This window comes from Protobothrops mucrosquamatus, unplaced genomic scaffold, assembly GCF_001527695.2.
Source record: "Protobothrops mucrosquamatus isolate PMUCROS unplaced genomic scaffold, P.Mucros_1.0 scaffold_104, whole genome shotgun sequence".
Taxonomy (NCBI): domain Eukaryota; kingdom Metazoa; phylum Chordata; class Lepidosauria; order Squamata; family Viperidae; genus Protobothrops; species Protobothrops mucrosquamatus.
Genome location: NW_015386180.1, coordinates 171833 through 183602, shown reverse-complemented (window position 1 = coordinate 183602; position 11770 = coordinate 171833). Strand labels below are relative to the sequence as shown.

General features: G+C 38.4%; 1 protein-coding gene across 1 annotated transcript in view; it reads left to right on the top strand.

Moving 5' to 3' along the window:
• The first annotated feature begins 6153 nt into the window (after nucleotides 1–6153).
• The window catches only part of RASGRP1 (RAS guanyl releasing protein 1), a 43301-nt gene continuing 37684 nt past the window's right edge, over nucleotides 6154–11770 (top strand). Inside the window, exons 1-2 of the mRNA XM_015815707.1 lie at nucleotides 6154–6193; nucleotides 8058–8159. Of these exons, the coding sequence (XP_015671193.1) occupies nucleotides 6154–6193; nucleotides 8058–8159 (142 nt within the window). The remainder of the gene's footprint in view (nucleotides 6194–8057; nucleotides 8160–11770) is intronic.

The following is an 11770-nucleotide window of genomic DNA, read 5'->3' as shown; positions in this document are numbered from 1 at the left end:
GCGGGACTGGCCTAGGGTAATTTTTAAGAGGGGTTTTAGAGGGGTTTTTAATCATATTTTAATCAGACAATTTAAATATTTCATTTTAATTAATTTTAATTTTGTGATTGTTATCGGTGTTTTTAATTGATTGTCAGCCGCCCTGAGTCCGCAAGGAGAAGGGCGGGATATAAATTCGAATAATAAATAAATAAATAAACTTGAAAGGGCAGGCCTTGGCTTCTCCAAGATTACATTACACGCGCTTTTTTTCGGATATTTAAGAACAACAACTCGATTTGGGACTGCTTTTGTTTTAGAGTAGAGAAGGCGTGACGTGGAGAACCGGTATGCCAACATCGGTATCACCCCAAGCATTGCTTTTCCCCACCTCCTAACAGTGGCTCTGCAAAAGAAAAGAAAAAAGAACACCAGTCAGCAGGCAGAAACTCTGGCGTTGCAGCCTCGCCGCTTGGCGGGCAAAGCGCCCTTCTTTCTCCGGGCCGAGCGCGAGCGCCTTTAGGCTGAAGGGGCACCTGGCGACGCTCAAGAAAGCCAGGCGGCCGAGACACGTGGTGGGCGCTTCCGCCTCGAGCGGTTCGGAGAGTCGCGCGCACGAGGAAAATCTGAGACGTCGGGACGGGGTCGAACCACTCCGCTACTTCCTCGTGCTTGCAAAGTTGTCGTCGGTTCCGCCCCCTCGGCGGTCTGCCTGACCGAGCTCGGCTCTCCTCGCGCTCCAGCGGTGGCTCGAGCGGTTCGGACGGCGCGAGGCAGGAATGCACCGGCAGGTCCATCCTGGCTTCGGACGGGCTGGGCTGGGCGTGGTTCTTCGGCCGATCCAACGAGGCTGAGACGAAAAAAACACGAGTCGGAGCCGGTAAGTTTGTTTGTCTGAATTGCTCCCCCCCCCCGCGCTCCCTCCCCGTCGTTTCGGTAGTAGTTCCTTCATTCCTTCATTGGTCAGCGCGGCTCTTCCCACTTGGCGTCCCGTGTTGATTTTGGGAATGGGCGTCTTTTATACAACCAGATGGGAGTTTAGCTGCCGATGGGAAGTTTGATCCGGGAGCAAGCAGTCATCAGACAAGGTCCACTTTTCTCTGTTCACACTGTTTTTGAACGGTTGGTATTGAGCGTGCTGTATATGGTAGAATTTTTAATATTGTAAATATTTTCCAGAGCCAAATAGGAAGAATGCCTCATTTCTGCTAGGCTGTCCCATTACATCTTCTTTAAGGAGGCTTTTTGATTCTAGGACTGCAAGAATCTAACTAGCTGGTGTGGCCGTATTGACAGGAAGCAATAATACCGGTAGCTGTTGTTCAACACATCTGGGAAAATAAAAAAAAAAACCTCTGAAAAAGTTTGCACTGCTGTGCTAACTTGTCATGGGGATACACCTGTAATAAAGTTCTGTATTCATTACTCTAAAACAGGTTTTGAATATTATTTAGGGAGCTAGATGTAAAAGACTCCTCAATACTTAATGGAAAAATACTTTTAATGTCATTTTTTTCTATTTTTACCAGTGCTAAAATGTAGATGCTCTTTATGAAATCTAGAAACAATTGTTGCTATATATCACTTTTAAAAACATTTCAATAAGGAATGTTGCTTTTCTGGGAGAGGCTATGCCAGTTGAATTATAATCCAGTAACTGAGTTCACACAGCATAATTAGCCATGGTTAACTTGATCATGGCTTACTCAGTTGACTAATTATCCAAGTTTTCATAAGCCACCTGTGCTGGGTTCCCACAATGTGCTTGTCTCCAGTTGTTTAGTTTGCTCAAATGTTAATTCTCATGGGAATGATTGCGTCAAGGATAGCTTTTAGCAGGTAAATATGTTGAACTCATAAAGATTCAGAAGATGGAAAACAATGGGCAGATGAGCCAAGAAAGGATAGGTTTAAGGGTTGCTAAGGGCTTGTTAATAAGCTGAATGATATGCTATGATAATCTTTTTGAAAAGAGTAAAAGAGGGTAGTAGAGGAGACAGGGGACAAATAAGCTATAATCGTGAAGAAAGGAGTGCAATGACAAGACAAGTTAGTCCTGAGGGGAAAAGGACTAAAGCAGCGGTTCTCAACGTATGGGTCGCGACACCATTTGGGGTCGATCGACCATTTCACGGGGGTCGCCAAGCAAGGCTGTCCGCCATTTTTTTTCCCCCTTTTCCGGCGGGTGCCTTACCTCCCTTGGGCTGGGCCAGCTGGTGGTCGGCCTGCTCCGTCTCTGCCGCTTGCCAGCTATGCCTCGGCCGGCGCAGGGGGTGGAACCACGCATGCGCGGCGCTCCCGGGCAGGGAAAGTCCTCGACTTACGACCGGTTGGGTAGTCCTCGACTTACGACCGGTTTAGTCCTCGACCTACGACCGGTTTAGTCCTTGACTTACGACCGGTTTAGTCCTCGACTTACGACCGGTTGGGGGTCACGGCATTAAAAAGGTTGAGAACCACTGGACTAAAGCATGCTGACTAGGGAATTCTGGAAACTGAAGTCCACACATTTTAAAATTGTTAGGGTTGAGAAACACTGCTCTGGTGTGTCCTATGGAATGTATCCTTCACTGTGTGGGTTTACATTTAAACAGACATCTGGATGAAACGCATTTGGCTTGTAAGGAGGGGCTTAAAAAGATATAGCAAGTGGAAGACAAAATGTGATATTTATTTTTTTCTAACTTGGCAGTCTTTGCAGTCTATCTGGCAATAAGTAACTAACAAAATAAACATGCAAACATGAACGTGAGCTTTTGAGTTCCTCTGAAGACATCCCTGAGCAGTTGTTTGCCAATGTGTTCTTCAGTCTCCCTCCCCTCCCCAATAGGAGCTTAAGGTAGGAAATGGAGGAAATAAATACTTTCCTTAATAGACACATCAGAGATAGCTAAAACTCCTACACAAGTTTTAGGAGAAACTTGTTTGATCCTTACAAAATATGGGGAGGACATGCTACTAAATTTACCCTTTGTGAACGCACATGGATACACATACACCAAGCTCAATTCCCAGCATTTTAGAACAGAGGGTAATGTGTATTATCACGGGTGTTTTTGCCCCCCCCCTCTATCTTATAATATAACTAGCCATGCAAAACCTCCTAGAATTTCTAAGCATGTCTCTAAAAATTTGGTTGTTCTTTGTGTGCAAATTTTCCACTCAGAAGGACACATTAACATAAACATTGACTTGGCTCCCACCAAAAACACTGTAATAAATAATTCTGTAGAGTTTATGAGCTCCTCTCCTCTGCATTCAGTATCCCAGCTCTTTCTGTAATTGATGCCTGACTCTTATCTTTTTTTAAAAAAAAACAACAACATACATATTTGGTATTAGTGTAACTACTATAGTATACCAAATGTTGGAATTGCACTCCTATGGCAATTCCTATGAAAATGAGTTATCTGTCAGTGCCTGGTGATTTGATCAATTATTAATTAATTAATTTTTGAAAACTAATAATGGCCTTCTAGATCAGTGGTTCTCAACCTTTTTAATGCCGCGACCCCAACCGGTCGTAAGTNCCGGAAAAGGGGGGAAAAATGGCGGACAAAAAAAATGGCGGACAGCCTTGCTTGGCGACCCCCGTGAAATGGTCGATCGACCCCAAATGGGGTCCCGACCCACAGGTTGAGAACCACTGTTCTAGATGATGGCCCTATGTTAAAATAGAATAATGTATCTAAAATATAATAGAATGAAGTTACTAAAACTACAATATGTAGTAAATTGCATAAACAATAAACCATCAGCATTTAAAAAGACAGTAAGAACTGCAGTATAATAATAGTCCTTGTAAAACACAGATAAGCACTCACTAAAATGAGCATTCCTCAAATTATTGTGCTACAAACTAGAAAGAGTGTTTAGAATCTTGTGAAATACCCTTTCTTTTAAAGATTTCCCAATAGATGGCCTAGCTGACTTTTGCTGATCTCTGAAGCTAAACACGGTCAACCCTGGAATAGTTGGAAGACTGTTTGGTATAGGTTATTGTGGGAAGTTACATAAACAGCCTTGAAGAAGACAATAGCAAAAAAAATAAAAATCCAAGTCTGTGACATTGCCAAAAAAATTGTATGGATGTCACTAAGAGTTGAATGCTAATTGAGGATGTCTTACCAACATTTCTGGATGGGGGTTCTTTATCCTTTCACCAAAATATTCTCCCTTCAGCTCAGTTTATAAAGAAGATTTTTTGTATATTTCTGCCAATAACTAAGAAGTACAGAATTGAATAAATCTTGTGCCAGACCTGAAATACCTGGGTAACTGTGCAGCCATATGTCTTGCACATAGGGAAGTAATCAGTTGCTTATTACCTGTTTTAATAAGCGAGGTTTCAACATACATTGAGAGTTCATGGCATAAAGAGTTCATAAAGAGCATAAAGAGAAGAAATGGGGGAGATATGATAGCAGTATTCCAGTATTTGAGGGGCTGCCATCAAGAAGAGGGGGTCATGTTATTTACCAAAGCACCAGAGAGAAGGACAATCAAAATGGCTGGAAACTGATCAAAGAGAGAAACAACCTGGAATTAAGGAGAAACTTCCTGATAGTGAGGACAATTAACCAGTGGAACAGCTTGCCTCCAGAAATCGTGTTCGCTCCATCACTGGAGATTTTTAAGAGGCTAGACCAGTGATGGCAAACCTTTTAGAGACCGAGTACCCAAACTGCAACCCAAAACCCACTTATGTATCGTCGGGTGCCCATTGGGTGGGCGTGGCTGCAGTGGTAACGGCAGACTGGGTGGGACTAAATGTTCAATTCCAACTTTGTGAGATTTTTTTTTTCCCCGCAAGAAGTTGAAATTGATTGATTGATTGAACCTTTTTTTTTTTTGCACAAGGCGGCGGAGGCCTAAAGCGAAAAGGTTTTATAAAACCCAGCTGAAGGCCTAGGACTGGGGCGATGGCGCATGTGCCCACAGAGAGGGCTACATAGTCACTTGTCTGAGATGGTATAGGTCTTCCTGTTTGAGCAGGGGGCTGGACTAGAAGACCTCCAAGGTCCCTCCAGCTCTATTCTCTTCTATCATCTGGATTTTATTCACTATTTGTGAAACAAGTCAGGCTTGTTTGCCTGTTCATTTTCTCCATTAAGGACAATGTCTATAGATATTCTCAATCATGTTTGTCCCAAAGGTGCTTTTTCCAAAAGGCAACTAGACATTTTTGGGTTTTTTCTTTCAAAATGTTTCATTTGTCATCCAAGAAGCTTCTTCAGAAGTGAAATGTTTTGAAAGAAAAAAACCAAGAAAGTTTAGTTGCCTTTTGGACAAAACACCTTTTGAGAGAGACATCAAGGACAGTTTCCCATCTCTGTGACTCTGAATCTTGTCAACATAGCTGAGTTTCATCTGAGCTTCCTGCTCATAGATACATTTGACTTAACTGTATTTTTGTGGTTACTAGACATAAGTAAATAAATATAAGTAAATGTCCTCATCATTTATGACTGCTTTATCCTATATAGGTAGTCCTCGACTTACAACAGTTCATTTAGTGACTGTTCAAAGTTATAATGGCACTCAAAATAGTGACTTATGACCATTTTTTCACACTTATGACAATTGCAGCATCCCCAAGTCAGGTGATTTACATTTGGATGCTTGACAACTGACTCATATTTATGACAGTTGCAGTGTCTCGGTGTCATGGGATCCCCTTTTGCGACCTTATGACAAGCAAAGTCAATGGGGAAACCAAATTCACTTAACAACAGTGTTACTAATTTAAGAACTGCAGTGATTCACTTAACAAATGTAGCGAGAAAAGTTGTAAAATGGGGCAAAACTCATTTAATAAATTTCTCACTTAGCAACATAAATTTTGGGCTCCATTGTGGTCGTAAGTTGAAGACCACCCATTATTGGTTATTTTGCTTGTATACTATTATTCTGTAGAAATATTAAGAAGATTACAACATTAGGAAAGATTCAGACCACACAATCCAACCCATATCTTACTTAATTTATTTAGAGAAATTGGATCTTTTCTTTTAATATGAACCATGGGATCTGAACCAACAGGATCAGATGTTAAAAGAAGGGGAGTGTTGGTAATACAGTACAATTTATTCAAAAGCAGACAGAGATGGATTTTTCATTACTGGAGGCTTTTAAGTACTACAATGTTGAGTGCCTTTCAAGGATTCTATAGCAATGGTTTCCTTTAATGGCAAGAAGTTGAACTACAGTACAGGTAATCTTCAACTTATGACTGATCAGATAGTGACCATTCAAAGTTACAATGGATTTTGAATTTGACTTCCCATTTCCACTTGGTAACCAGCCCACATTTATGGCCATTTGTAGCATCTACAGTCACGTGACTACAATTTATGATGTTTTTCCAGAAAACTGTGTTTACTTCCGGTTTCTGGCAAAAATGCCCCATAGCGAGCATTGGGTTCAGTTAATGATGAATGTATTTGATTTACAACCACTATGTTTGCTTAATGACTGCTGTAAAAAAAGTCGTAAAATTGGGTGTGATCATGTGATGACCCCGTTACAACTTATGACCAAAATTGCAGGCTCCATTACAGTCATAAGTCGAGGGCTACTTGGAAATGAAATTGCTCCAGTTCTATGGTTCTGTATTAGTTCATACCATATGTTAAATCATAATGTGCTTGATTTAGTTTTAGCAATAATAATAATAATAATAATAATAATAATAATAATAATAATAATAATAATAATAATAATAGAAGAGTTGGAAAGGAAAACCTATACCATTTCAGACAAATGGTTGTCCAGTGTCTTCTTAAAAACTTCCAGTGTTGGACCATTCACAACATTCTAGGGGCAGGTTGTTCCACTGATTAATTGTTCTAACTGTCAGGAAATTTCCCCTTAGTTCTAGGTTGCTTCTCTCTTTGGTTAGTTTCCATCCGTTGCTTCTTGTCCTGCCTTCCGGTGCTTTGGAGAATAGCTTGACTCCCTCTTCTTTGTGGCAACCCCTGAGATATTGGAACACTGCTATCATGTCCCCCCTCGTCCTTCTCTTCATTAAACTAGACATACCCAATTCCAGCAACCGTTCCTTATATGTTTTAGCCTCCAGTCTCCTAATCATCCTTGTTGCTCTTCTCTGCACTCTTTCTAGAGTCTCAGCATCTTTTTTACATTGTGGTGACCAAAACTGGATGCAGTATTCCAAGTGTGGCCTTACCAAAGCATTATAAAGTGGTATTAATACTTCACATGATCTTGATTCTATCCCTCTGTTAATGCAGCTTAGCACTGTGTTGGGGGTTTTTTGGCAGCTGCAGCACACTGTTGGCTTGTAATTAAGTGATTGTCCACTAGGATTTCAAGATCCCTCTCACAGTTACTACCATTAAGCAAGGTACCACCTATACTGTACCTGTGCATTTGGGTTTTTTGCCTAAAGGTAGAATCTTACTTTTTTCACCATTGAATTTCATTTTGTTAGATGGTACCCAATGTTCAAGTCTGTCCAGATCTTTCTGTATCTTAAGCCTATCTTCTGGAGTGTTGGCTATTCCTGCCAGCTTGGTGTCATCTGCAAATTTGTGTGAAGTTAGTTATTACGATATTTTATGCTTTAGTATATTATCTAAAGAAATAAAAATGTGATTTCCTATTTGTTCATAGGTAAAGGGACTATGACTTAGTGCAATGTATGCATTCTAATATATGCAAGCTATGATTTTAGTTACTCATTGCTTCTTCATTTTCTTACGGTTTCTTGTGCATGCTTAAAGACTTAAAGAAAATGGATAAATATTTCTGATGGTTGTATAATAATAGAGAGCTTTGTGTGCCATAAGAACCACATGTGGCTCTTTAGAAAACATGGACTAATGAATATATTTATGGAAGGAAATATCTTCCATGGAACCTTTGATGCATTAAGTGGGAAGGGACTGTTTCAATAACCCAGTTTCTGTGATCCTGGCAACTGTTGTATTTTATAACCTGCTGCAGAGGCTTTTGTGAAATGTTATTCTATCATGTGACTGGTGTTCTCTCCCTGTTCTTCTTTAGGAACGCTTCAAAGATGCAGCATTGATCCAAAGGCAGCTACTGATCTTCAGATCTTGCTGAAACTACTGAATTCTGCATAATGATGTCGTTGGGACACTTAAGCAAGGGGGTCAGCCTAGATGAACTTATTGATACATGTATTGATTCTTTTGGTGAGTTGATTGTATTTTAACCATTTTCACAATTTTTGAATAGTGTTTTTAGCTTTTGAGTAATTTACTTTGTAGTGTTTTATATATAATTATGTGTGACGTGACATTTAATATTATTCTTACCAGATATAAACCATTACATGTTTTAGCAGTATTGATGATGCAAGTGCTGCCTTTGCAAAAATTAACCAGTCCACCAGAAATATCACGGGTGCTATTCCATGCGATCTATCTCTGCCCAGCTCTGAATAACAGGCATATGAATAAGTAAAAAAATGTAGATGGTATTTTGCAGAACTGAACTAAGTATCAGTTAAGGATATTTGTTTTATTCTGCACTTTTAAAACGTAGCTCACAACTAAATTGATAGCTAATTTGAAGGAAAGTACTTGTTCTATCATAAAAACAATATTTCAGCCTTGTAAAAAAGAACATAATTTATAAAACTGAGTTGTTAAGCTTTTAGTTGGCATATGCATGATTCATGCTTTTCAATACTTTGTTGACAGAATAACTTTAAATAGAGATAATATTGTACAGCCAATCCAATGCATGCTTTGGAATATGTCTCTGGGGATTGAATGGGGTTTAGTCCCTGGTAAGTTATATTCAGTTGGATTTGTAAATGTTTAAAATCTTTTTTACTCTGTTTATCAGTTTCCTTTAGTTCATAAATTGCTATTTATTTTGTTCATAAAGTGCACATAAATGCAATACAATTATTAAGTGAGAAATGCTGGAATTTTGATTTTTGTGACTTTATATTTTAAAGTATTGTCTACGTTGATTCTTACATTTTCATTTGCTATGCCTGTTAGGTTGTATTTGTGATCAATATATAACTGTAGGTATATTATTGTAGTAGCAGGTGAATAAGCTGCTTTTTGTCCTTGTTTCTTCCTCCTACTTACATACAAAGCACGACAAGTACAGATAGTTAATCCATTTGAATTATAGTTCATTCATGTGCATGTAAAATAATACACTTTGATAGCTTTTTTTCCTTGTGAACAATTTAGAGCAGTGAATAGACTTAGCAGTGAACACCAAACCTTCCTGACTAATTCCACCATTACATTCAGAGGAAAGCATGCACATTATTTATTTATAACAAAGCATTTATAAAAAAAATATTTGATTAGTGGAATTTCCAACAATATTTTTGTTTCCATATCATATCTAATTCATGTAATGGTTATGCTTTATTCGCAGTGCGATAAAGAAGTGAAATGTATACTTACACAATTATCAAAGTAATACATATTATTCCAATTTCTGCTTTGACAAATTAAATGAACTAAAGAACATAGCATCCCTTTTGCTGATGTGTTAAATAATTGAACTGAAGGGAAATTTTCTATATATACTATTTACTTATTTATTTATTTTTAAATCCCATCTTTTATTATTTTATAAGTAACTCAAGGCAACGGACATACATAATAATCTTTTCTCCTACTATTTTCCCCACAACAACAATCCTCAGAAGCGGATTGGGTAAGAGAGAGTGACTGGCCCAATGTCACCCAGCCTTGTTTCATGCTTAGGGCAGGACTAGAAGCCACAGTCTCCTGGCATCTAGTCTAGTGCCTTAATTTCTAGATCAAACTGGCTCTCATCTTTCATTTAATGTTAGTTTTTTAGTAACTAATTAGCTTTTTTCCAAATATGATAAAGATTGCATTGAGGGGTCCTTGGTGCTCTCCAGGCTTGCTTGTTTTCTTGCAGATGTTTCATTACCCTAACCAGGTAACATCATCAGTGCTAACCCATTTCAGCCCTGAGCTACAAATATTTTCCTTCAAAGATTGCATCATGAGACTAATGCTGGGCAAACTGACATAGGGGGAAATGCTACTGGAAACTTAAAGATTCACAGATTTGTTTGAGCTTCTGGGTTGATTTAGCTATTATGTTCCTGTAAATTAGTTGTGAAAAAGAACAATTAACTGTGGATTAAATCACTTTATATAGTACAGTATGTTCAAAAACTGTGTTTCAGCTTGTATTGTTTCTGAAGTGTTCCTGTGCTGTTTGTTTTACAAAGCTCAAGAATGCCTTGCATTGGAAATTTAAAAAGTGGGTTTTGAAATGAAACACCTATAATTTCATTGATATACTTGAGTGAAATTGGTTTGGAGAATGTGCATTGTGTTGAATATGCTGAGCGTTTCCAATAGTTCTATACAATGAAGAACTGAGTACAATAAACCAGAGAAGTTTTAAAGAAGTTACTCAATTACTTTTGGAAACTATAAGTAATACATTGGTGGCTGCTCTGCTACAATATTTCAAATGCAAAACACTACGTGTTCAATTAATTATAGCAATAGTCAGTATAGTTTATACATTGGAATTGCTATCAATGCAATTTTTGCAGGACAAAAAGTACACAGTTTAAATTCAGTATTATGCAAAAGCATTACTGTATGTTTCACTAAGTTTAAATTATTTAAACTATGGCATGAAGGATAAATCCTTAGGATTTTGAGCTGAGATAATACCATTTAGGTCAAAAATGTGACCACCACAAATTGTTGATTATGTAAGATAAATTACTTTTGGAAGAGGTGGTTCATACATTTTTCACTTGGAATTAAAATGAGTTTTAAGTCCAATATGCATGCATTTATATTTCTGAATGGATTTATAGATATGTATCTGGCTGGTTTTTTTTTGAGGGGATCTGAACATAGTTCAGAAATATATGTCAGGAATGGACAATGTGCAACTCTTCAGATGTTAGGGAATGATGAGAAATACAGTCCAACATTGTATTGAGGAGCATACTGTGTGTGTTGACCATGTAGAAATTTCGCTTCCATTAAATCATAATTATTAAATTAGACTTGTGCTTGACTTTGCTACTAGGCAATACTTTAGTTGTATAAATCCCTATTGTGTTCTTTATAAAACTATAGATCTTACTGCTCCTTTCCATTAATAACTTTTCTGATGTCTTCTCAGCTAACTACCATTCATTTAATGACTGGTCGAACTTCTGCGGACCTATCTGAGGAGTATTTATAACTCAGATACTACTACTACTACTAGTAGTAGTAGTAATAGTAATAATATTAATAGTAGTGGGATGAGGTGAGGCAATTCAGAAAGCAAACAGTTGGGGGTTGGGGCAGAGGTAATTGCCATCCATATACAGGTGATCCTTGACTTAGGACCACAATTAAGCCCAAAATTTCTGTTGCTAAGCAACATATTTGTTAAGTGAATCATTTCCCCTATTTTATGACCAGTTGTTAAGTGAATCATTGCAGTTATAATAATGATGATGATGATGATGTTGGAAGGGACCTTGGAGGTCATCTAGTCCAACCCATTGCTCAGGCAGGAAACCCTATACCATTTCAAACAAATGGTTATCCAGTCTCTTCTTAAAAACTTCCAGTGTTGGAGCATTCACAACTTCTGGAGGCAGGTTGTTCCACTGATTAATTGTTCTGTCAGGAAATTTCTCCTTAGTTCTAGGTTGCTTCTAGATTCAAAGTTCTGATGGTTGCCTCATCTGTGGTCACATGACTGCACTTCAAGTGTTTGGCAACAGGACTACATTTACAGGTGTTTACAGTGTCCCATGGTCATGAGACTGTGC